General features: G+C 44.1%; 1 protein-coding gene and 1 pseudogene across 7 annotated transcripts in view; one reads left to right on the top strand and one right to left on the bottom strand.

The window, feature by feature from the left end:
- The window catches only part of LOC109872766 (clathrin heavy chain 1), a 46,712-nt gene extending 22,338 nt beyond the window's left edge, over positions 1-24,374 (top strand). For 2 of the 7 annotated variants that reach the window (XM_020464081.2, XM_020464080.2), the window contains 27 exons: positions 533-706; positions 3,945-4,142; positions 4,790-4,990; positions 5,549-5,701; positions 6,022-6,144; positions 7,032-7,169; positions 7,341-7,505; positions 8,318-8,498; positions 9,010-9,173; positions 11,095-11,220; positions 11,408-11,550; positions 11,727-11,961; positions 12,202-12,324; positions 12,552-12,697; positions 13,023-13,206; positions 13,399-13,591; positions 13,811-13,968; positions 14,152-14,424; positions 14,642-14,959; positions 15,158-15,289; positions 15,462-15,572; positions 15,783-15,953; positions 16,428-16,649; positions 20,038-20,058; positions 22,095-22,170; positions 22,458-22,478; positions 22,933-24,374. In XM_020464081.2, coding sequence (XP_020319670.1) covers positions 533-706; positions 3,945-4,142; positions 4,790-4,990; positions 5,549-5,701; positions 6,022-6,144; positions 7,032-7,169; positions 7,341-7,505; positions 8,318-8,498; positions 9,010-9,173; positions 11,095-11,220; positions 11,408-11,550; positions 11,727-11,961; positions 12,202-12,324; positions 12,552-12,697; positions 13,023-13,206; positions 13,399-13,591; positions 13,811-13,968; positions 14,152-14,424; positions 14,642-14,959; positions 15,158-15,289; positions 15,462-15,572; positions 15,783-15,953; positions 16,428-16,649; positions 20,038-20,058; positions 22,095-22,170; positions 22,458-22,478; positions 22,933-23,069 — 4,287 coding nt within the window. In that variant the 3' untranslated portion in view covers positions 23,070-24,374. The remainder of the gene's footprint in view (positions 1-532; positions 707-3,944; positions 4,143-4,789; positions 4,991-5,548; positions 5,702-6,021; positions 6,145-7,031; positions 7,170-7,340; positions 7,506-8,317; positions 8,499-9,009; positions 9,174-11,094; positions 11,221-11,407; positions 11,551-11,726; positions 11,962-12,201; positions 12,325-12,551; positions 12,698-13,022; positions 13,207-13,398; positions 13,592-13,810; positions 13,969-14,151; positions 14,425-14,641; positions 14,960-15,157; positions 15,290-15,461; positions 15,573-15,782; positions 15,954-16,427; positions 16,650-20,037; positions 20,059-22,094; positions 22,171-22,457; positions 22,479-22,932) is intronic. The other 5 variants (XM_020464084.2, XM_020464082.2, XM_020464086.2 and 2 more) reach the window with 3 other exon arrangements.
- A 1,653-nt stretch (positions 24,375-26,027) lies between these two features.
- LOC109872933 (peptidyl-tRNA hydrolase 2, mitochondrial-like) lies at positions 26,028-26,482 on the bottom strand (annotated as a pseudogene).
- Positions 26,483-26,594: the final 112 nt, after the last annotated feature.

Below are 26,594 nucleotides of genomic sequence, written 5' to 3'. Positions count from 1 at the left end.
TGTGCCATTCGGAGGGTGAATGGGCAATGTGAATATGTAAGTGCCCATGAACGGGGTATGGTAGTAGGTGCCAGGCGCACCGGTTTGTGTCAAGAACAATGCTGTTTTTTTCACACTGAACAGTTTCCTGTGTGTATCAAGATTGGTCCTCTACCCAAAGGACATCCAGCCAACTTGACACAACTGTGGGAAGCATTGGAGTCAACATGGGCCAGCGTCCCTGTGGAATGCTTTTGACACCTTGTAGAGTCACCTTGTGTATAGTTTTGTATTACTTGACTGTTGAAACTAGAAACACTAATTTCGCTTCACTTGCGATAACGTCTAAAAATGTGTACGCAACCGATTTTTGTTTTGAGGTGTCTGATTAGGACAGGGATGTATTGGCACAGGAAGAGGGGAGCTCTATATATCCTTCATTCATCAATGAATGATAGAAACCTGTACAGCCCTTGGAGGATTTTTTTCAACCTTCGACAATACTTGGCTTTTACATTTTTATACATTTGGTTTTAACACCCTTTCCTCTCAGATAAGCTCCAAGCAGGATGTGGTGTTCCTCATCACCAAATATGGCTACATCCACCTGTATGACCTGGAGACTGGCACCTGCATCTACATGAACAGGATCAGCGGAGAGACCATCTTTGTTACGGCCCCTCACGAAGCCACTGCCGGCATCATTGGGGTCAACAGGAAAGGACAGGTACAGATACCACCTCTCCCACCCTCCTCTATTCCAAACCTACCTCCTTTATCCACACCTCTACCCCCAGTGGTCTGGAGTAAAAATAAGTTGGGATAGAAATATGGCCTGATTGAACAATTGACTTCACAATGTTTGAGTTTCGAGTTGAACAATGTAAAGAGAACCTTTCTCATCCTCCAATAATGATTAGATTATTTTCCACCACCTCTACTGTGTATCATGTAATATATAGCCTAATACATTGAAATCCATTCAGCTAGTTGAAACCCTAGTGGTATTTCTGTTGATGTTCTCCACTGTAACCCAGCCCAGTGTGTTTCGTCCTCATTACTATACCACTGCTGGGCTGATACTGCTCTGCATTCCATACATTATACAGCCTATAATGTAGTCTCTCTGGGGATGCCAGAAACATCCACCACCGTGAGCTGATTACTCAAGCGGTACCATGGAACGTGCCACCCACCACCACTGCATCTAAGACCCAATAAGACAATCATCACCACATTCCACCCTCTTTCATATTTAATCATGTTTTAATGAGCAACACAGGGAAGTGGAGAAATGTTAGGTGGACGAGTAGCGTTGAGCGAACAGGATAAATAAACAATTCCCCCGGCCTGCCGTTGTCAGGGGACTCAATCTATGCCAGGAGCTGTGTGTTCATTATAAATAATCCAAGGTGTCACTGGTGAACCAGCGAGAGAGCCCCCCCCCCCCTCCAACACACACCCTCCACTGTGAAGGTATTACAGCAGGATAATGGGATCCATCTAGCTGATGAATAATGTTCCAGCCAGGCCACAGACCCCATGAATTATTGAGTGGAGGAGGGAAAGTTGATCTGAGAGAGACACAAACTGGAGCACACAGCATTTGACATTGACTGGGGGTTTCCATAGAGCAGTGAGCACAGACTGGCTGTGGTTTGTGTAGATAATGGCATAGAGACACTGACAGGGTGTGGCTTCTAAACAGTACAGTGGTTGGGCTACAGCCTCCACTTGACTAGGGCTCAGGTGAATGAATGGCATTGGACATATTTAAGCCTAATCCTCTTCTTGTCAGTGGAATGTTTGATAAGTGAATGAATTTGCTTCCCTTTGGCTGCTGAAGATGTAGCCAAGCTAACTGGAGTTGTAATGGAGCAACATAGTAGTCTTGTGTAGTTTGATTGCTCATTAGTTGGAATGTCTTAAGAGCATAATGCTTTGGTAATAGGGATGCCTGCTGGTTAAGCAGGTCCCTACAGTGCTTTTCTTCTCCATCGAGTCCCACACAGGGAGCTGTAGGGCTCATCTCCTCTTCTGTGTGTGTGTGTGTAGCGTGCGCCGTCCGTCCGTGTCCAAGATGCTGCGTCTGGATCCTGGCACTGTCAGACCTTGATGGAGGAATCCCTGCAAAAAGCTGCCCTTCATAAATTGGAGAGATAAAATAGTCAAGTGAGAGCGAAAGAGGGAGAAAAAAAAGCCTCTCAGCAGGACATGATGTTGAGTGGGAGGCACCAATCCTCTTACTGCTGACTGGCTGGGAGGAGAGGCTCTCTGTCAGCCAATCTGTCAGCCCCTAGAGTCACCCCGCATCACAGGACTCTGTCAGCTTTGTCGTCAGTCACAACTGTGTGTGTTTGATTCAAGGCCACTAACACTGACACTACGGCTCGTCTCATTGGCAGCTCAGTGTCTGAGGTCTATTTTTTAGATGTGGTTGTCCTAATGATATAAAAAGGGTTTTCTTGGTTGAGGGCTGTGAGATGTGATGACTTCCACTCTGTCAGAACCAGTTGTGGATGGTAGTGGATGATGTCAGAGCTCTCTGTAGTCTAAGGGTTTAACTCACAGCTCATCCCCTCCTGCCCCTAGGTCGCTTTCTCTGCAGCCTCTCCCTCCTCCCCTACACACACACTCTCTGTGGTAGAGAGGGCATATCTACACTAAGAATATCTACACCCTTTATTGGCCCACCCATATTATTTGGGGATGTGGTCTCTAACCCCTCCTCTCTGAGTGAAGGGGAGAATGGGGTGCAGTCATGCCTGTTAACAGCTGTGGCCTGCTGGGCTTATCGCAGGGCCCCTCTCCTCTCCCCTAGTTCCCCCTATAGAGCCTCTCCCACCAGAGGCACACCATACACTGACACACTAATGATGTATTTATTACCATACTAGCCCCTACCCACAACCTGTCTCAATGCCTCCGCAACAAATTATAGTGTTTAGCCCAATATGCCCTGATTGCCCTCAACGTATTTCAATTCTGTTTTATCTCCATGCTCAAAGAAGTAAAACGGTGTGTGCTTCAATGTGCTTGCCGGAATATATATGCGACGCAGCGGAGTCTATGGTGCACTATGCAGTGTCCGTCATAGATGGTTGTCACTGAGTGCACTCGCGTTTGATGACGTTTGACAGGCCCTGAATCTTCTGCCTGTTAGTGAGACTACTACAGACTGAGGCCATTTCAAAGTGGTCCATTCAGGGCTCTTGTTATATATTTGCCTCCCCCCTCTGACCTCACTGTCCCTCTCCCCTCTGATTGGTTGCTTGTCATTTAGAGTATTCTTTGAACAATGTGGCCAGCTGGTGCCTAACTGGGTTGGTGCAGGAGAAGTACAAAAAGTGAACAAATTAACGGTTAGCTAGCGCCATCTCTCCAGCAGAAAGCAGACAACCCTCTCTCTCCCTCCCTCGTCCCCCTCCACACATGTCTGTGTCCTTTGTTTACTTGTGAAGTTGTAGCTTGGATTGCCTCTGGCCTGCCATTCACTGTCCTGTCTATCAGTTACCTGATCTGGAGTATATACTTTCATCTCAACATGTCTGTCAATGGGAACAGTGTGTAAGAACAGAGGCCATTGTAGCTAGATAGTAGATACAGCCCCCTGTCAACAAGTTAGAGCAGTAAACACTAGTGAGATGGTAGAGCGCAATGTTGTTGATTTAATTTCTCCGGTCATGTGACAGTAGTTCTTAAGTTGCATTTTTAAGTAGTTCTCAAGCTTTTTTGTGACCCTATAAATACTTCAGATTTTTCCTTAATTCAACAAAGGCCACAATCCACTCTTAATCTGCATCCCACAAGTAGAGACTTGCTATGACCCACAGATCCAACCTAGCATTTTAAAAATGATACTAAGCAATACCTTTGACATCAGTGAAATGTCCCCTCAGTTTCCCCCTGTGCTGTGTCTAGGATAATGTCCAGAGACTCTTCTCTGTGTGTGTCTCTGTCTCCAGGTTCTGTCAGTGTGTGTGGAGGAGGAGAACATCATCCCTTACATCACCAATGTGCTGCAGAACCCAGACCTTGCCCTGCGCATGGCCGTCCGTAACAACCTGGCCGGGGCCGAGGAGCTGTTCGCGCGCAAGTTCAACAACCTGTTTGCCGGCGGAAACTACTCTGAAGCTGCCAAGGTGGCCGCCAACGCACCAAAGGTAACGAATACATCAACGGTACAAGGTCTCCCTCCAGGGGTGAGCTGATCACATCACTGTGATGTAATTTAAGTCAAAGTAACTGTCTAGTTTTTCCTGATTACTATGAATATGACCCTTAATTAATTACATTATGAGTGAAATGGTTTTCCTTCCAATAAATATTAATGACAAGTAAACAGCTGCTCAGCCAATGAGCCAGCGTGACGTCACATGAGGTAGTGGCAAGCCTTTTTGAAACGGTCTGTTTGAGATACAAGTTTGAGGTGGGTTTTTTAAGTGTTTTATAAAAATGTTATAATGCTTTGGCCAAGTTTATTTTAAGTGAGATTTTCACTGGACAGTTTAAAGTTTTGATATCTACATCTTTACAACCAAAGTGCATTTCCTTCCGTTTGTTCTTGTCTTGTAATGTCAATACACTACAAAATTGAATAATGGGTAATTTGATCACTGGAGTCTATAGTGTAGATATGCAAATCAGACAGTTCTAATGAGCGTGTCCCCAGCATGTACAATATGTCGCTATGTGCAGTATGTTTTTTAGCAAAACTCTCTCCAAAACATATCAGCAGTATCTCTGTGTGTATAAACTGAAGCTGACCCCTCCACACGTCTTGTTGTTCTGTCTCTGCTCTCTTCTCCAGGGCATCCTGCGTACTCCAGACACCATCCGTAAGTTCCAGAGTGTGCCAGCCCAGCCGGGCCAGACCTCTCCCCTGCTGCAGTACTTTGGCATCCTGCTGGACCAGGGCCAGCTTAACAAGTTTGAGTCTCTGGAGCTGTGCAGGCCCGTCCTACAGCAGGGACGCAAGCAGCTGCTGGAGAAGTGGCTCAAAGAGGACAAGGTGTGACTGTGTGTCAGACAAAGGGGGGAGAGATGGGTATCTGACCTTCTATAGGAAGAGGTCTTTCCTAAGCTGTGTGTCTGTCCATGTTGATAACAACCCAGATGACTGGGAAGATAATCCTAAAATGAGACAATCTGTTTGTTTTACTGAGCATTTAAATCCTTTTTTGCCCCTCCTTCAAAGCATGCTTGGCAATATTAGCATCTCCTTTGTCAGTCTCAATGTTTCCCCCCAGAGCTTTCTGCTTCACACTAATTGTGAATATTAAAATGTGTTAACCCAACACCTGATGGTAATTACGCACATTCCAAACATAACATTTCAGCAGTGTTTTCTCATTAGGCTCGTTTACCTGTCGGGCACAGGAGGTTGGTGGCACCTTAATTGGGGAGGACGGGCTTGTGGTAATGGCTGGAGCAGAATATGTGGAATGATATTAAACATGGTTTGATGCCATTCCATTGACTCTGTTCCAGCCATTATGAGCCGTCCTCCCCTCAGGAGCCTCCACTGCTCTAGGGTAGTTGTGGTGAAACCTACTTTGTCCCTTATTAGCTGGAGTGTTCTGAGGAGCTGGGGGACCTGGTGAAGTCAGTGGACCCCACCCTGGCTCTCTCCGTCTACCTGAGGGCCAATGTACCCAACAAGGTCATCCAGTGCTTCGCTGAGACCGGACAGTTCCCCAAGATAGTCCTGTACGCCAAGAAGGTACGTTGTCACTCTGAGACAGAGCTTCGTTGCTGTTCTTGTTTCCTTTCCTTGGTTTGGTTTCCTCATGACACAGTTGAGGAAGTGCAGGAGCTGTGTCTTAGTATCCAGAGGGGTGCTTTAGAAAGGGGCTGGGGCCAAATGGGGTTTGCAAGGACAGTTTTTTGCTTTTGTTAGCTAGATGCTTGATGTGTGAATGAAAAGTATATCATATGACAATTTTTTTTTTATTGTGGGGGTATGTAATATTACAAATATGCACGTTGAGGAGCGGGATGGTGTATTGGTGGTTGTAACTGTTGCTCTTCCTGTGTCTGTAGGTGGGCTACACTCCAGACTGGATCTTCCTGCTGAGGAACGTGATGAGGATCAGTCCAGAACAGGGCCTGCAGTTCTCCCAGATGCTGGTCCAGGATGAGGAGCCTCTGGCTGACATCACACAGGTTGGTAGGAGGGATGGATGGAGGGGGAGGAGGAACAGGGGAGGGAGAGATGAGAGGTGGAGGAAGGTTTAGGATAGAGGGGATGAGGCCCCTTGACTAGAGCATGCTATCTCTCTCATCTATGTCATTTACGCTCTACTATTATGTTCCTCTTGTCTGGACTTGACAGGACTGTCTGCTCTGAACTCTCATTGCTCTGATCAGTTTGCCTGGTACAATGGAACCAATCGATTAGTCCCAATATTGCAAACACAAAGCTCAACCACACGTGTTTCTAAATACCGGGGTCACGTTAATACATAGTTTCATGCAGAACAATAAGATGAAACGCATAAGAAATCATGCTGTGTTTTGTAAAGCAGATCTAATCTGCCAGGTAATGTAATTTCTGCTTGATATCAGACAAATGTTTTGCTTCAGTTGCACTTTTCCACTCAGATGAGAATTGTCTATCAGCATACAGCGCTCTGACTCTGTAGCTTTTCTCCAGTACTTTTCCCAGTGTTTCTCCTGTAAAATGCAAGATTAACTTCAAGCAAAACATTAGGTAATGCAGCTGGCTACATTCTTCCTATGATAAACATTAGAAATGTGATGGCCATGCACTGTTTTTGCACAAAATGCATTGCTTTTTTCATTCTAAACTCATTAACTTGTGTGGCTGCTAGCCAAATAGCGTTGCACTTCTGTTGTCATCTGTAGTTGCACGTCCCTGATCACCCTATTGAAGCATAAAAACACTATTGACTTTCAATAGAAAACACAGGTGAAATGATTTAAAACGTTTTGAAAAGGCAGATTGCTGAACTGTAATGAAACTCCTGAACACTGTGTAGTGGCTGTCTTATGTTGACCGTTGTTCCTTTCTCTGGCCACTGTCTGTTCAGATCGTGGATGTCTTTATGGAGTATAACCTGATCCAGCAGTGTACCTCCTTCCTATTGGACGCCCTGAAAAACAACAGGCCTTCTGAGGGGCCGCTGCAGACACGCCTTCTGGAGATGAACCTCATGCACGCCCCACAGGTTCTCTCTCTCTCACACACACACACACACACACACACACACACACACACACACACAGGGAGCGCTTACATTTTGAGAATATGCCAATTTAATATTTGTTTGCACTCAAAGCAAACGTGACTAAGTGACATTCACACTTTACCACTGTTCTATTCTTATCCTTCTCTGTAGGTTGCTGATGCCATCCTGGGCAACCAGATGTTCACCAACTACGACCGTGCCCACATAGCCCAGCTGTGTGAGAAGGCTGGTCTGCTGCAGAGAGCTTTAGAGCACTACACTGACTTGTACGACATCAAACGGGCCGTGGTGCACACACACCTTCTCAACCCAGAGGTAGTAACCCTACAAACTCTAGAGGCACCCCCCTCAAAGCCCTCTGACAGTAGTACTCAGACCACTCCCCTCTCATATGTGCCAGCTTGTGTGTGAAAAAACAACCAGATTACATTAGTTTCAATAAAATTCTAAATCATTAATTTGATTTAGACTTTTAGGACCCTTGTATGTATAAAGAAAAAAATCTGTGTAAAAATGAATGTTTTTGATGAAGGATTGAATTTGGCCTTACCTGCTAAAAAAATGTATAAAAAGGAGGCATGTTTGAAAGTGTCCTATATCTGAAGCTCTGGAAATTATTATTTTTGTTACCCATATTTAACCCCTTTTTTGAGGGGCACTTAAGTATTTCCATATACTGTACTTCCATAAAATCTTTTAACTGGCCTACCTTCAGATGAGTCCCGTGCTGCTCGTGTGGGTCGTAGAGCAGAACTGATTAAAAGTGGGGTCATATTAGTTTGTAGGCCAAACCGTTCAGACCGTTCTGAACCCTGGCTAGATGAACATGACTGTCATGCATTTCCTCATGACATTATCTAGCTCTGCTGCTGCTTCTACCTCTGTGCCTCCTGTCTTTTTCTCCTGTCTTTCTCTCCTGTCTTAATTCAAAGGGGCTTTGTTTTTGATTAGCCAGTAATCAGACATTACCAGTAAACATTAAATACACTCAAGTTTTAAAAGAATAACATGTTATATTATAAACCTTTTAAAATGTTATGTAACGATTACAAGGTTGTGACAACGTGCAAATAGTAGAAGGTGTGAAACGCAAAGGGAAAATAAATTATCTTTCTCTTTCTCCTTAGTGGCTGGTGAACTTCTTTGGCTCCCTCTCAGTGGAGGACTCTCTGGAGTGCCTGAGGGCCATGTTGTCTGCCAACATCCGTCAGAACCTGCAGATCTGTGTCCAGGTGGCTTCCAAGTACCACGAGCAGCTCTCCACCAACTCTCTAACGGAGCTCTTCGAGTCCTTCAAGAGTTTTGAGGGTGAGACACACAGCCACACTATTTCACACTTATGCTTCATAGATCACTCTCTCTTCCAGCAATCAGCTAAGTAGGCCTGAGGCAACAGAGTCTGTCCATAGGCTCTGTAGAATGTCCTGGAGTGGAGGGGTGGCCACTAGGACAGGCTGCTGGACCTCTTTAAGCCCAGGGTAGACTAGATAGGAGGTAGCCAATCATAATGGAGGTACAGCTCAATAAACTAGATGAGACCCTGTTTTCAATTGTCCAAATAACTTTACAAACAAACATGGAGCCTGAAGTGTGGTGTACATTTAATTAAACCAGGGGTGATGAGATGGCAACAGTAGCCATCCGCTCCGGTCTCTTGGGGTATAGTTGCCAGCCACCTTACTGTAATCACTGTTCTATATTCCAGCCAATGGCTCACAATTGAACTTGACTGGATGTCCTGACATGTCAGACTGGCATGGTGTCTGGTACTGTATTTCCTCTTGACTGACATTGTCTCCATGGTGTTGCTTTGTCCCAGGTCTGTTCTACTTCCTGGGTTCCATTGTTAACTTCAGCCAGGACCTAGAGGTCCACTTCAAGTACATCCAGGCAGCCTGCAAGACGGGACAGATCAAAGAGGTGGAGAGGATCTGCAGAGAGAGCAACTGCTACGACCCCGAACGAGTCAAGAACTTCCTCAAGGTAAAAGATGAAGGGAGATTAAATGCAATGGACTAAACCTACTCTTGTTTTTTTTTTCTCCTATCTTTCTTTAGTTTAACTTTATTCTATTCTTTCATTCTCACACTCGTCTGTCCTTAGCCTTTATTTTGAATTGTATTGAATTGAAATGACCTTCTGAACTTCTGTCCATCCTATGAATACATAGATGTGCCTGCTAACACTAGCATTCGTGAAAAGCTTTAATTTAGCCTTCATTGGTAAGAAGTTCCTGATGGCAGTTCTCTTGTGCTTTTCCCTGTTGTCTGTGGAATGGCAGGACATGTACCAGGTAAATCTATCCCCGAGTACAGGACTCCCTCCCTATTTTAGTTTCACTGCCACCCCTGACTTACTTCTAGAGATACAGGATTAAACCTGGGATTTGTATGACGAGTACAATGACACAACCCGTTAATTTACCCAAAAACCATTCATCCATGATGGGGTGCACCAAACTCTGTCTGTCCAAACAAGTCCAAAACCTGCAGTTTTACAGTTAGCTGAGCTACTAGCAACAGGGTGTTGTGAGTGTACTTCTGTTTTGGATTCGTAACTGTGCATATACAGTGGAGCGGCAGGTAGCCTGGTGGTTAGAGCTTTGGACTTGTAACCGAAGGTTGCAAGATCGAATCCCCGAGCTGACAAGGTAAAAATCTGTCGTTCTGTCCCTGAACAGGCAGTTAACCCACTGTTCCTAGGCCGTCATTGAAAATTAGAATTTGTTCTTGACGGACTTGCCTAGTTAAATAAAGGTAAAATAAAAATATACCTAGCTGTAGTTAGGTTTTGGTGTTGCAGTTCTGTTATCCGTATGTAAGGTCTAGCCAGCACAAATGAACTCAAGTAAGCATGGCTATTGTGGTGCATTTAAATTGGTTTTCCTATGTGAATGGATTCAGAAACTAAATTTAACGTCATCCAGATAACCTGGTATGCCCACATACTGTAACAGTCTTCCTGGCTGTGCAAGAGGAGTCAATGGGCTTCATCATATACTGAGCCCCAAATAGCACCTCATGCCCTACATAGTGCATGGGCCCTGGTCAACAGTAGTGCACTCTGTAGGGAATAGGGTGACATTTGGGATGGAACCATATAGTTTCAACAACATGCTAAAGCTAGATGTCTTTTTGGTGGCAGACCCTTGGAGTGCTCTACAGGGCTGTGAGGTACTCAATCCCAGTGTATTAATCCTGTAGGAGTGTTGATGGCAGTCAGCCAGTGATCATACACACGACACGCACCGCAAAATACGTACTGTGTTGAGGGTCTACTGTTGTGTGCTCCAGTAGTGGGAGTGTGTGGCAGTACCTCAATAGTACCTGCAGAGGGAGACCTACGTCGGTGTACATGTGTGAGTGAGCTGTACTTGGCTTAGATCATTTTCTTGTTTCTTTCCTTTTTTGCCTCTTTCTCTGTCCACTCGGTCCATACTAGTAAACAATGTTTTCAATACCTAACCATCTTCTAATCTCTCAAAACGTGACTCTTTCCATTTGTCGTCGTAGTTGAAACATTTTTTTTTTTTTTCCTCGATTGTGACATTTTTCAAATCACATGAGCAGGATCATTTTAAACTGGAAAATGAAATCCCAATTTCATATTCAGTGATTCAAATATTTATTTTGTCATGTACATTAGTGGTTGTATGAGCCCAACAAGATTACAGTCAAACCTCTAGCTTTTTTTTTTAACTACTTGCTTAATTTTGAGCTACTTTCTTAAACGTCTACACATTCAGGTAGTAACAACAAAAAACACTCAACTTTAACACTTGTTCCGTGGTTAAACCCAACCCTTACATGTCAGGTTTGGCTGTGGTCATTGGTGGGCTCTGATCAGATGTTCCGTCTCATAACGATGTCGTGCTAACCTTGGCCCCTGCTCTGTGATTGGACAGGAGGCCAAGCTGACCGACCAGCTCCCACTCATCATTGTGTGTGACCGCTTCGACTTTGTCCATGACCTGGTCCTCTACCTGTACCGTAACAACCTGCAGAAATACATTGAGATCTATGTGCAGAAAGTAAGTGAACGTGGTCACACACTTTTGCTCAAACAGACACACTGTCATGCATCCTAGTTGTCAAAATGTAGAAACTTTTAAGCAAGATATTATCACTAAGTTTCATGTTAACCTAAACTAGTGCAGACTCAAGATAATTGCCCCACAGTGAAAATGCAGTGTCCAAGAATATTGACGTGTGTGTTAGGTGAACCCCAGCCGTCTACCAGTGGTGATTGGAGGGCTTCTGGACGTGGACTGTTCTGAGGACGTCATTAAGAGTCTGATCCTGGTGGTCAGAGGACAGTTCTCCACTGATGAACTGGTGGCTGAGGTGGAGAAGAGGAACCGGTACAACGCAACCCTTTTTCATCAGATGGCAGAAAGAAACTACTAGTTAGAAGGGTTTAATTGTAGCTGTTATAGCACCCCAACCTATTTAAACACTGTGGTATCATGAAATAAAGTACTACTTACTGTGATATCAGCATCCGTAGTTGTCAGCAGGCTCATCTCCCTCTCCTCAGACTGAAGCTTCTCCTCCCCTGGCTGGAGGCCCGTATCCATGAGGGCTGTGAGGAGCCTGCTACCCACAATGCCCTGGCCAAGATCTACATCGACAGCAACAACAACCCCGAGCGCTTCCTGCGTGAGAACCCCTACTACGACAGCCGCGTGGTGGGGAAGTACTGCGAGAAGAGGGACCCACACCTGGCCTGCGTTGCCTACGAGAGAGGACAGTGTGACCAGGAACTCATCAACGTCAGTAGCTTCTCCCTTCCTCTTCTTATAGGAAGTAGTTTCATATAGGTTAGAATGTAGGTCTAACTAAAAACATATGAGTGTACATTTTAATTCTCTGCATTGCTATGCATTAATATTAACTGACATTCTTTGTTTACAACAGCAATACTGGGAATAGCCTACATATGAAAGTACTGTTTCAGAATGTGAGGTGAGAGCCTAGTGGACGAACAGTGTGTGCGCTCTGTTTCCTGTCAGGTGTGCAATGAGAACTCCCTGTTCAAGAGTCTGTCTCGCTACCTGGTCCGTCGCAGAGACCCGGACCTGTGGGCCAGCGTGCTGCTGGAGAGCAACCCCTTCAGAAGACCACTCATTGACCAGGTAGGTAGTCCCCATACACACCAGTCTGGACCAGCTCTGAACCAGTATTGGGATCAATTCCATTCTCGATTCAGTCAATCTTCAATAAAGGTTTTTCAATTTAAGAACAAACTCGTTGAGCTACTGGAGATGATCGTACTGTATAACTCAGCCTTCAGTGAACCTTCTGAATTGACCCAAACATCTACTCATGACCATATCGAAATCTGTTTTCCCCTCCCTGTCAGGTGGTGCAGACAGCCCTGTCTGAGACCCAGGACCCAGAGGAGGTGTCAGTCACAGTAAAGGCCTTCATGACTGCAGACTTGCCCAATGAACTCATTGAGCTGTTGGAGAAGATCGTACTGGATAACTCTGTCTTCAGTGAACACAGGTAACAGAGCTACTAGAGCTCTGATACCTGTGCTCACTGTTGGCTGGGCTGTCCATTGTGTGTTTTCTCTCTAGTTCACTTCCGCCATCTTTTTTTATACTTTTCCAAATCAATCAAATCATACTTCATTGAAAATGCATTTAAAATCGCAACACACTCTACAGTAAATGTAAAGTGAACTTTACAAGATCGTCACTTGACACATACAATTGTAAACTTAACAAAGCTTTACATATACAATTGCTCAACTTTACAGCTTGATTTCCGGGATGATGTGATTATTTGGTGATATATTGTTGATTCTGGGGGTTGTTTGTTTATTCAGAAATCTGCAGAACCTGCTGATCCTGACGGCCATCAAGGCAGACCGGACCCGTGTGATGGAGTACATCAACCGCCTGGACAACTATGACGCCCCAGACATTGCCAACATTGCCATCAGCAACGAGCTCTTCGAGGAGGCCTTTGCTATCTTCAGGAAGTTTGACGTCAACACCTCTGCTGTGCAGGTGAGTTGAACCCTGACCCACCCCCCAACACCATGTGGTATTCATATCACCCTAACACCATTTCAATCTCTTGAATATGTAAGTCTCAATGCCAGCAGACTTGTAGAGCCTCCATTCCCCTTCTCCTTACTTTCAACATGATTGATAGTGTCTGACTTCCTGTCATGGTATAATGTTGTCTCTTCTCCCCAGGTTCTCATTGAGCACATTGGCAACCTGGATCGAGCCTATGAGTTTGCCGAGCGCTGTAACGAGCCAGCTGTGTGGAGCCAGCTGGCCAAGGCTCAGCTGCAGAAGGGCCTGGTCAAGGAGGCTATCGACTCCTACATCAAGGCTGACGACCCCTCTGCCTACATGGAGGTGGTACAGGCCGCCGACCAGAGTGGTAAAGATGGTGGGGCTGGGATAGGGGGTGGCAGGATGGGCTGATGGGCATTATAATGTGTAAAATCTCCCAATGTCAGCGAATACATGTCCTCAGTGTGGGATTTGTCCAGCTGTTTTTGGTGACTTTCTGTAATCATCAGCGGCTCACTGACTGACCTCAGGATTTAAAGTAGTGTAACCTCCCAGTTGTTCTGGTGTGTGTGTGTGTGTGTGTCAGGTAACTGGGAGGACCTGGTGAAGTTCCTTCAGATGGCCCGTAAGAAGGCCCGGGAGTCCTATGTGGAGACAGAGCTCATCTTCGCCCTGGCCAAGACCAACCGCCTGGCTGAGCTGGAGGAGTTCATCAATGGACCAAACAATGCCCACATCCAACAGGTACTGTTACTGTAGTCCAGACTGATGTATTAAACAGTACAGGTTATTGTATTCCAAGTCAATGAGAAATAAACAGTGATGTTCTGTCCTAGTTCACCAGGAACTGATTTTCTATGTTGTCGCAGACAACTCCCTATGTAAGACATTGATTGACATTCATACTCTTTCCTGCTCACAACGAAGGTCGGCGACCGCTGTTACGACGAGAAAATGTACGACGCGGCCAAGTTACTGTACAACAACGTGTCCAACTTTGGCCGTCTGGCGTCCACCCTGGTGCACCTCGGGGAGTACCAGGCGGCTGTGGACGGGGCCCGCAAGGCCAACAGCACTAGGACCTGGAAGGAGGTGTGCTTTGCCTGCGTGGATGGAAAGGAGTTCCGGCTGGCACAGATGTGTGGCCTCCACATCGTGGTGCATGCTGACGAACTGGAGGAGCTTATCAACTACTACCAGGTAAGACACACACAGCCCACTTTGTCTCGATGTACCTTATCCTCCTTGCTGCTATATGCTGGCACAGTTTGTATGAAATTTGTATTTTCTCTAGTCAACATGAAAAGTTTTTATATTTAGTCCACCTCTCTCTCCACACTCTCTTGATTGACGACCACATTTGGTGCTTTCAAACCCCTCAATGCTTTACCCCCCCCCTCTCTCTCTCTCTGTTCAGGACCGTGCTTACTTTGAGGAGCTGATCACCATGCTGGAGGCAGCCCTGGGGCTGGAACGGGCGCACATGGGTATGTTCACCGAGCTGGCCATCCTCTACTCCAAATTCAAACCCCAGAAGATGAGGGAGCACCTGGAGCTCTTCTGGTCCAGAGTCAACATTCCAAAGGTTCTGCGGGCGGCGGAGGAGGCCCACCTGTGGGCGGAGCTGGTGTTCCTGTACGATAAGTACGAGGAGTTTGACAATGCCATCATCACCATGATGAACCACCCCACTGACGCCTGGAAGGAGGGCCAGTTCAAAGACATCATCACTAAGGTAACCCAATCAGTAATGTTTGTCTATAGTGACATCAAGGTAGCAGTCATTGCTGTATATGATCTATTATGACAAAGCTTGATTTGATGTGATATTGGTAAGTGTATATTTTAAAGTACATTGAAACGTCTCAGTACACTTTACAATTGTAAGACATGACAATATCTCTCCTTTTATGCCTTTCCTGTGACTGTGTAGGTGGCCAACGTGGAGCTGTATTACAAAGCAACTCAGTTCTATTTGGAGTTCAAGCCGTTGTTACTGAATGACCTGCTCATAGTGCTGTCCCCCAGACTGGACCACTCCCGTGCTGTCAACTTCTTCAGCAAGGTAAGACGAGCTCTGTCCCCTCCGATCTGCCAACACAGGAAATTGAAGCGGTGTGACACCTGTTGTAGTTGTTAATCAAAGACTGTGACGTGTATTTCTATGTACAGTGCACTCTGCTTATAGTGAATGCAGTTCTAGTAATCAAGTGTGTGTGTGTGTGTGTGTGGTCCAGGTGAAACAGCTGCCCCTGGTCAAGCCCTACCTGCGCTCTGTACAGAACCACAACAACAAGTCTGTCAATGAAGCACTTACCAACCTCTTCATCACAGAGGAGGACTATCAGGTTTGTGGTCAAATTTGGTTGCTTGTTACATTGTCAAACAATGAAGACAGACACCTTTGTTTTACCCTGACTAGGTTTAATATGGGTTTGGGAAGCTGGCCCTATGACAGTTCTAGTACCTTGTTTACTTGAAAACAAAGTAGTTTTTTTTACACCTCATTGAACAACAGTTACTCATCCACCCATCCTTCCCTCTCTCTGTGGACTCAGGCTCTGAGGACCTCTATAGATGCCTATGACAACTTTGACAACATCTCGCTTGCCCAGCGCTTGGAGAAACACGAGTTGATTGAGTTCAGGAGGATCGCTGCCTACCTCTTCAAGGGAAACAACCGCTGGAAACAGAGTGTGGAGCTCTGTAAGAAGGACAAACTCTACAAGGTACTCATTCATTCTCTTCTCCTTACCCAGGCCTGTTTCTCCTCTGACTGCCATTATATTGTCATTGAACCTATTTGGTTAGTAGAGAGAGGAGGATAATGGAAAATGTTTTGTCTGATAAGATTAGTGTTTATGGGTAGGGTTAGTGGTCAAAATCCCATTGTGGAGGGAATGTTTTCTCGGGTAGCCTAGTGGTTAGAGAGTTGTACTAGTAACCGAAGGGTTGCAAGTTCATATCCCCGAGCTGACAAGGTACAAATCTGTCGTTCCTCCCCTGAACAGGCAGTTAACCCACTGTTCCTAGGCCGTCATTGAAAATAAGAATTTGTTCTTAACTGACTTGCCTAGTTAAATAAAGGTAAAATAAAAATAAACATACCAGACAGTGGCTTGGTGCCAAGTTTCTAACAAACACACAGCATCAAGTCACCGCTCCTGATCTTGAACCTCCATCTTGTTTCCATCTTCCTCCAGGATGCCATGCAGTATGCGTCAGAGTCCAAGGATACAGAGTTGGCTGAGGAGCTACTGGGCTGGTTCCTGACCGAGGACAAAAAGGAGTGCTTTGCCGCCTGCCTCTTCACCTGTTATGACCTGCTGAGGCCAGACGTGGTGCTGGAGACGGCCTGGAAGCACAACATCATGGACTTTTCCATGCCCTACTTCATTCAGGTCATGAGAGAGTATCTCTTCAAGGTGGGTTGGCTGTCTGGACATGGCTATGTCATGTTGAGTGGGCTAAACCAAACCAAGCATGGTGGTTCTATTCTACATGTCCAAGGATGTTGTTCATTAGGGCATCCAACAGAATTTCAGTTGTGGCTAATGAACACAACCCAGGTCTGCTTTCAGTGGGAGTAGGGTGAACTATCCCCTAGACATTGATCAGTTGTCAGTTTGACATTTCTAGCCCCAAATGGTTAGGATTGGCTGAAAGTAAGCTCATCCTAAATGCCACTTTTACACAAAAACCTTTCCAAACATGTTGTGCAGTGATCTTCTGTTGCTCAGTCAAATGCTTTTAGCAGTTAGCCACTTTTGAAAAGGCATTTAACTATTCAGTAGCACAATGCCTTATTTTTATATGGCAAGTTGCTACCAGAGATTCATCAATGATTATATTAGAACTTAGTCCAGCAGTCTTGACTTTGCAGCAGAGTGTGTGGCATCATGTAAATAGATTTACTGGAATCAGTATAATAGAATAATTGTATTTCTATGTGGAGTGCCAATAGTCCTCATACTCTATACAGAAAGACAGTTATTTATTTTTCTATCAACTTGCCTTTTCTTTTTAGTGCCTTGTTTCTTCTGTGTCTGAGTTTGATAGAAGCTAAACAAACCTCTCAGCTGCTTTTCCTTATACTCATGTCATTTGTTTGTTTCCCCTCTTTTGTTCACCATTTTCCATATAAAAGACAGTAATTGCTCTTTTGTTTAATGCTCTGACTAAATGTTACTGTACTCAACAGATTACAGACAATGGGTACAGTACAAGTGTTGTGTCAATGCATTGTTTCAAGGTGGTGGACCCTCTGAATATCAATGACAAGAAAACAAACTATTGGACTCTATAGAGAGGAACTCAAGATCTTTAGTTCCTCTCTATAGAGTCCAGTAGTTTGTTTTCTTGTCATTGATATTCAGTGCCAAGTAAGTGGAGCTCGTCATTGGATGCTGCGTGACTGCATGTGGGACTGCTGTGACTGAACAAGAGTCAGCATGTGCCTGTCTGCTCTGCACACCTCACATACATACACACCTCACATACATACATACATACATACATAAAGCTCTGTTTGCATATGAATCTTAAAGTTAATATATTATAACATGAATGAAAATTACATATATGGTTGTTGCCAAAAAAAAGATTGGTAAATGTTGAATTAATATGGAAATGACTAAAAGTAACTCCACTACATGTAACTGTTATACATAAGTACAGTTGAAGTCGGAGGTTTACATACACCTTAGCCAAATACATTTCAACTCTGTTTTTCACAATTCCTGACATTTAATCCTAGTAAAAATTCCCTGTCTTAGATCAGTTAGGATCACCTTTATTTTAAGAATGTGAAATGTCAGAAAAATAGTAGAGTGATTTCATTGAGCTTTTATTTCTTTCATCACATTCCCAGTGGTTCAGAAGTTTACATACGCTCACTTATTATTTTGGTAGCATTGCCTTTAAATTGTTTAACTTGGGTCAAACGTTTCAGGTAGCCTTCCACAAGCTTCCCACAATAAGTTGGGTGAATTTTGGCCCATTCCTCCTGACAGAGCTGGTGTAACTGAGTCAGGTTTGTAGGCCTCCTTGCTTGTACACGCTTTCTCAGTTCTGCCCACAAATTTTACGGGATTGAGGTCAGGGCTTTGTGAGGACCACTCCAATACCTTGACTTTGTTGTCCTTAAGCCATTTTGCCACAACTTTAGATGTATGCTTGGTGTCATTGTCCATTTGGAAGACCCATTTGCGACCAAGCTTGAACTTCCTGACTGATGTCTTGATATGTTGCCTCAATAGATCCACATAATTTTCCTTCCTTATGCTGCCATCTATTTTGTGAAGTGCACCAATCCCTCATGCAGCTAAGCACCCCCACAACATGATGCTGCCACCCACATGCTTCACGGTTGGGATGGTGTTCTTTGGCTTGCAAGCATCCCCCTTTTTCCTCCAAACATAACGATGGCCATTATGGCCAAACAGGTCAATTTTTATTTCATCAGACCAGAGAACATTTCTCCAAAATGTACGATCTTTGTCCCCATGTGCAGTTGCAAACCGTAGTCTGGCTTTTTTATGGCGGTTTTGGATCAGTGGCTTTCTTCCTTGCTGAGCGGCCTTTCAGGTTATGTCGATATAGGACTCGTTTTACTGTGGATATAGGTACTTTGTACCCGTTTCCTCCAGCATCTTCACAAGGTCCTTTGCTGTTGTTCTGTGATTGATTTACACTTTGCACCAAAGTACATTCATCTCTAAGAGACAGAACGCGTCTCTTTCCTGAGCGGTATGACGGCTGTGTGGTCCCCTGGTGTTTATACTTGCGTACTATTGTTTCTACAGATGAACGTGGTACCTTCAGGCATTTAGTTTATCCTTAGAAGCAATTTCTAGACTTGTGGAGGTCCACAATTTTTTTCTGCGGTCTTGGCTGATTTCTTTTGATTTTCCCATGATGTCAAGCAAAGAGGCACTGGGTTTGAAGGTAGGCCTTGAAATACATCCACAGGTACACCTCCAATTGACTCAAATTATGTCAATTAGCCTATCAGAAGCTTCTAAAGCCATGACATCATTTTCTGGAATTTTCTAAGCTGTTTAAAGGCACAGTCAACTTAGTGTATGTAAACTTCTGACCCACTGGAATTGTGATTTAAGTGAAATCTGTCTGAATAATTACTTGTCATGCACAATGTAGATGTCCTAACCAACTTGCCAAAACTGTAGTTTGTTAACAAGAAATTTGTGGAGTGGTTGAAAAATGAGGTTTAATGACTCCAACCTAAGTGTATGTAAAGTTCCGACTTCAACTATACATGCATACATACATACACACATTATATGGCTTTGAACGGAATAGTAGTCCAGCAGCTCTCTAGTCTAGCCAATGACATAGAGAACACAAGTTCTACCATATGTCTATCAATAGATCAGGACTAATGCAGTCTATACTGCTCTGCTCTCAATAGTAGTTTAGTGACTCAGAGTTGAGTTGACCGGAACCTATAGCCTACTAAATGGAAAACAGTTCAATATTTGACTAGCAGCTGTATTTTTATGCATGCAAATGTGGTAGGTTAATCATTGTAGCGAGGTCTCGCTATCTTCAAAACAATAGTTCTTAGGATAGAAACAATAAATTAGAGAAATTCAAGGCATTTTAGAGGAATGTCAGAATACCTTTTTGACAGGAGTGTGTTAGTCTTTTCTTTTAATTGTTTTTTTTCTTCTACTGTGTGGATATTTGGTTTCCCATCTTTGTATGCTGTCTCAGCCTGCTCTCTCTCGGTCTCTGCACTATGGTAAACTGATTTCTTATTTTCTAAGCTGCGCTTCTTGAATTCCCTTCCAGGTTGATGCAATTAAGGAAAAGGTGAAAGTCTATTCCTATATTCCATCTCTCTCTTGCTGTTTCGTTCATTAATTTAGCCTGGAGCACTGCTACCTCAGGAATCTGCATGCGTTTTATTTGAATTATCCCATATGTCAGTTACACTGCTGCTTTTCCACACACACACACACACACACACACACACACACACACACACACACACACACACACACTAGTGCCTTCTCAACTGGACTCTCTCCGACTGGGCAGCAGAGCACTCTAGTAGATCTGTAGTTACTCACCAATGACAACCCTTTGTCTGAGGAAGTCTTTCAATGATGCCAGTCTGCCATTGGTTCCCAGTCCTGACCCTTGAAGCCACAATGACCTTAATGTGCTTTTGATGCCCCAAGAGTGTTAATTTTGTAGAATAAATAACACCCATTAATGAACTCAATCTTGAAGCTTCTGATTGCTGGCATATAGCTAAGACCCCCTCTCAAAATAGACTGCAAACCAGTTGTAGACTGCATTTAACCATAGTACTAAAACTGTAAGCCAAGAAATGCATTGTATGATCAAAGTTTGTGAAGTGAATGCACTTTAAGGTGGAAAGTAGCATAGTGGTTAGAGCATTTGGCCAAGCCGACAAGGTGAGAAATGAAATATGTCTCCCCTTGAACAAGGCACTTAACGTAATTCTTTTCAGGGGCACCATACTACTATGGCTGCACCTATCTGGTGGGGGTTTTCTTCTCCAGGAAGGTTTTAGTAGTGATGCCATTTTGTAGTGATGAAATTATATATTTCTCATGACTGAGTTCATTCTCATATTGAAGTCTTGACAGTGAAATGCAACTTGTGCTGCAGCACTAGAGGCAGAGAAAATAAAATCTGTCTTTGTTAATTCATGTTGAAGTTAGTAAATTTGCACGGGCAGTAGCTGAAAAGTGCATTCCTTCACAGACCTTTACACTGTATCCGAGAGAGTATGTATGAAAAACGGGTAATGGTACCTGCACTTTGGGAAATGTTCTCTGGTTTTAATATATGCACGTGATTGAGCACCTGCCAATGAGAATCTAGCGTCACTGAGATCCTCTAGGAGACATTGATGTTGTCGGCTGTGCCTTGCTGTTGGTTGATGGGCCTTGAGTGGCTGGACTACGAATCATCCCGGGCTTTGACTCCCTCTGCGCTTCAGTACTTTTGCCTCTTTTTCATGCACATTATTTTAACCAATTGTAACACCACTACTGTAGCATGTTCTCCTTTTTAATGACGCCTCTGTTTGTTGGAAGAGATTTACTCATTATTTTTAATGTTCTTTACAAGAGGTATGGAGGGAACTGAACCCACTTTCAGCACTGAGAAGCACAGAAAGATAGTGAGAACAAAATTGTGAAAAGTAGTTTTTTACTAGCATCTTGCCTCTTACTGCAACTTTTAAACTAACCCTTACGTTTTCTTCCTAACAACTTTTGGAAATCTGCTTCTGCTACGCTTAAGGTCACTCATTGGAGTTTAGGGTAGACTGATATTGCTGAGCTAAAACTAAGCATGTTTGATTTAAGGGGAAGGGTGAATAGGTCCTAGATAAATCCTAGAAAAAATATCACCTGGCAGTTAACATCGCTACATTAAAATAGCTCAGAGATGACAAAGGTCAAGTGTTGATCATGAGATTTTGTACTCCTGTTGCATACTTGATATGGGTTTGGTTCTCTGCATACATAGCAATGTTAATATATACTGAAAACATCACTTCAAGAGTGGCTGAATGGAGGGACCAAATTTCATTGAAAGTATTTTTTCCTCACATCTTAATGGTCATCTCTCCTATTTCTTCACTAGTTTTAAATGTGTGACGAAGGGGCAGCTCACAGCAGCCTTGTATGTGTTGCAAAGAATAATCACCTAGAATGCACACACTTCATACACCTGGAACAGTCCTATCCATCAATCACTTAACATATTAAATGACTAAAGGAAAGAAGAGTTAATGAAGGCTTTTCCAGCATGTCTTCTCTGGCCTGCTTGTAGCTGTTTATCATCGTGTTCTTTCTGACTTCTTCCAGGTGGACAAGCTGGAGACCTCTGAGTCCCTAAGGAAAGAGGAGGAGCAGGCGACAGAGACACAACCCATCGTCTATGGTAAGTGCCCCAATGAGAACAGGCATTCACACCAACTCACTCAAACGGTGAAGATGACTCTCGTAACCCAGCCTTTTGTGCTCTAAGTAGTAAAGATAGGATATACGATGTAGAGTAAAGAGATTGATAAGCTGTGTAAAGGTTTTTAATAGTGACAAGTTTGTTGATATTGGTGACATGCATGAGGCTGTCCCTGTTTTGATATTCGTATCAGATGTAATTTCTAACGAATATTTGTATAGTCTGCTGTACCTGCACCAAAACTCTGGTATTTCTCATCCTAATAGGTCCTGATAACTTAGTAAATGGTGAGCAAACATGTTTTCAGCACGTATGTCCATAACTGATCAACACTCGCTTTCTCGTGGCTCTCTTGTCCCTCTGCAGCAGCCAGGCTGTAGTCTTGTGAACAATGCATCTAGGCTTCCGTGTGTGCCAGTGGCTGCTGCCTCTGACCTCGGAACACTTATGGCAGTCGGCATGGGTTTGAATCCGGCCGGCTGCCCTTTGACTTAATCTCCTCAACCTGTCTTCACTCTACAGTCTGCTGTTCAAAAGAAAAATCATTCAAATAAAAAATAAAAGTTGAGCTTCCTTGGCACTCTGGAATGTTAGAGTTGAGCTGTGGCTTGTGTTCCATGTTAAGTTTAAATATTAAAATCAATCGGCATCAAATTATTTGAATCAGTAAATTAATCGAATCCGAATAGATTCTAATCTTTGGTGTCAGCCCAACATGTGAAATGCCTCTCTTTCCTCCAGGCACACCCCAGCTTATGCTGACTGCTGGCCCAAGCGTGCCCGTGCCCCCCCAGCAGGCCTATGGCTACGGTTACCAGGCTCCTGCAGGCTACCCCCAGGCACCTCAGGCCCAACCAGGCTTTGGCTACGGCATGTAAAGGTCTCCTGGCAAGCCCTGGAGCCCATCAATCTCTCTCAGCTCAGTCCTTCACTAGGCTTTTACCATCTTCTCACAACATTTAGTGGATTCAAACAAGCAGTTTTTTTATGTTTTTGTTTTCCTTTAAAAAAAAAAAAACTCATGAAGGACATTTTTCTGTTGTCAAAGAAAAAGATTGGCTCACAATTATTATAATTTCACATTCCATTATATTTACTAGATTACATTTTTTTTTAAAATGGGGAATGGTTTATGTACGATGAGGAGGGCTTGTGGGAAGAGTGAGTCCTCTTCTTAATTAAAAGGTATGTTGTGAAGCATCTGATTTGCACTCTGTAGTGAAGAAACTAATGTAGAATCTCTTCATTTTGATATGTGTGAGCAGCTTGTTCTATCAGTCTGTAAAATGCATTTAATTATTGTATATTCAGAAAGGGAAAAAAGCTACAATGTTCTTCTATATTTGAACATGACTGCCGCTTCCATGACCCACAAACTAGTAACACTATGTACAAATACCAGTAATGACCTACACAGGGTTAAAGGGGTTGTGTAGCTCTAGAGAAAGATTATTTTAAGATGCATTCAGACATGATTTCCAAAAGTGAGTTTCATCCTTCCCAAGCCTATGTCAGCTCTCCAGTTAGTCATTGAGTCAGACCTTGCGCAGAGAGATGAAATCGATGGTGTCTTTGCGTCTCACTCAGCTGCGTGTAAGACACTTTCCTTTCCTCATGCTGTAAAGTGCTCTTGTGGGACTATTCTATTTGGAGGGATTGATTACGAGAATTAAAGAAGCTCTGTTCTTCAGTTCAGTCAGACATGTGTGTTACTTTCCCCCTTCCCCTCGTGCTGCGGTTGGTTGGTATATGCTGGATATCGTGGTGTTCTAGGTCACTGTTCTTGATTGTACAGAAGAGGATATAAAACCTAATAGCCTTGAAGTCCTGCCAGGTTTTCTTTGTGGCCAAAATGGTACCCTATTCCCTAATATAGTGCACTACTTTTGACCAGGGCCCATAAAAATTGTACTGCACTATGCAGGAAATAGGGTGCCATTTGGGACTCAGAACCTATATTTGTCTGATCTAATTGAAGAGACTGGTAATTGTGTTTTTATCAAAGGCTTGTGTGTGTGTATACAAAGAAAATCATTAACTCTCCCTATACTCTCAAAACAAATTACTAGATTTAAGCGTGCACTCATAGTTGATTGTGCAGGATCTGGATCATGATGATGAATGAAACAGCAGTTTTCTTTTCCACATAAAATAAAGGCTTCTTGTTTGTCAAGAAAAGTCTGGTCGGGTCTCTTGTTCCCTTCTCAAACTTGTTTTGGCTATCATGTTTGTAAGGATGATAGACTAACACGTCGGCCATGCACAGGTGTCAATGATTTGTGGCGATTCAACATTTAATGACCAGGGAATTCATTGAAAATGGCAGCAGTCCTATTGCGTCGGCCGTGCACATCCAACGTTTGTTGGTCTACCTTCACTCTTATGAACCTTTTATCAAGGCATCCTTTAGGGAAAATCCATATCATTATGGATTTTTGCCTGTCAAATGAGGGATGTATTAGTGTTTTAATTGCAAGCTCAGGTGGGTTTGGGGTAGTTTTAGTACAAGTGCACATTCTAAACACAAAAATATGTAGGCCTATTGTGTCTGGGTATCAGTTCGGCTAGGATAACATGGTTGGACCTTTTTAATATACACTGCTCAAAAAAATAAAGGGAACACCTAAACAACACAATGTAACGCCAAGTCTATCACACTTCTGTGAAATCAAATTGTCCACTTAGGAAGCAACACTGACAAATGTCACATGCTGTTGTGCAAATGGAATAGACAACAGGTGGAAATTATAGGCAATTAGCAAGACACCCCCAATAAAGGAGTGGTTCTGCAGGTGGTGACCACAGACCAATTCTCAGTTCCTATGCTTCCTGGCTGATGTTTTGGTCACTTGAATGCTGGCGGTGCTTTCACTCTAGTGGTAGCATGAGACGGAGTCTACAACCCACGCAAGTGGCTCAGGTAGTGCAGCTCATCCAGGATGGCACATCAATGCGAGCTGTGGCAAGAAGGTTTGCTGTGTCTGTCAGTGTAGTGTCCAGAGCATGGCGGAGCTACCAGGAGACAGGCCAGTACATCAGGAGACGTTCTGCTGCCTGCAACATCTTCCAGCATGACCGGTTTGGCGGTGGGTCAGTCATGGTGTGGGGTGCCGCACAGCCCTCCATGTGCTCGCCAGAGGTAGCCTGACTGCCATTAGGTACCGAGATGAGATCGTGAGACCATATGCTGGTGCGGTTGGCCCTGGGTTCCTCCTAATGCAAGACAATGCTAGACCTCATGTGGCTGGAGTGTGTCAGCAGTTCCTGCAAGAGGAAGGCATTGATGCTATGGACTGGCCCGCCCGTTCCCCAGACCTGAATCCAATTGAGCACATCTGGGACATCATGTCTCGCTCCATCCACCAACGCCGCGTTTCACCACAGACTATCCAGGAGTTGGCGGATGCTTTAGTCCAGGTCTGGGAGGAGATCCCTCAGGAGACCATCTGCCACCTCATCAGGAGCATGCCCAGGCGTTGTAGGGAGGTCATACAGGCACTGAGCCTCATTTTGACTTGTTTTAAGGACATTACATCAAAGTTGGATCAGCCTGTATTGTGGTTTTCCACTTTAATTTTGAGTGTGACTCCAAATCCAGACCTCCATGGGTTGATAAATTGCCATTGATCATTTGTGTGATTTTGTTGTCAGCACATTCAACTATGTAAAGAAAAAAGTATTTAATAAAAATATTTCATTCAGATCTAGGATGTGTTATTTTAGTGTTCCCTTTATTTTTTTGAGCAGTGTATATACATAGTTCCCAGATGACCACTTCTCTGAACCAGGATTATCTTACTTCCAATACAGAGAACTCTCATTTCTATCTAATACAGTTAAGTGTCCACGAGATCAGCTGATTCAGGGCCTACTCTCAGCACAGTAAGGGACCCTAGTGCTATCTGTGTCCTCCCTGCATCTTGGAGCAGAAAGACCTACTTTGGCATGGGTTAGCAGTTCTATCAGACTGTCCTCATACGGGGCTTTAACAACGATTTCGGCTGCCCACAGTACTCCCATTGCATCAGTAGCTCGGGGTTTCTGCGCTGGACCTGCTTGTAGGCTGACAGCGGCGTGTGAGCACTGGGCTACCACTTTCCCCATGCCCATTTTCAGCTCTGATCGGACCACCAGAATCATTTTGAACTCCTCTCCCATGAAGCTGGCGTCTGCTTCGCCCCCACTGACGTTCCCCATCGCTGCTCCGATCCCGTAAGTGCCTGCCTAGGCGAAGTCCACAGCCCACTCCTTCCAATATTCAAATGTCTACCTGGCCGTACAGGGAATACATTTTGATACTGGTCAAACCATTACTTAGAAAACCCCGTCGATATTCACTTATTATTAGTGAATATCGACGGAGTATTTGAGTTGTGCCGTTTCACGCGTATCTACCCTCTCAT

Source organism: Oncorhynchus kisutch, linkage group LG28 (assembly GCF_002021735.2).
Source record: "Oncorhynchus kisutch isolate 150728-3 linkage group LG28, Okis_V2, whole genome shotgun sequence".
Lineage (NCBI taxonomy): Eukaryota > Metazoa > Chordata > Actinopteri > Salmoniformes > Salmonidae > Oncorhynchus > Oncorhynchus kisutch.
This window is presented reverse-complemented; position numbering and strand designations above follow the sequence as displayed.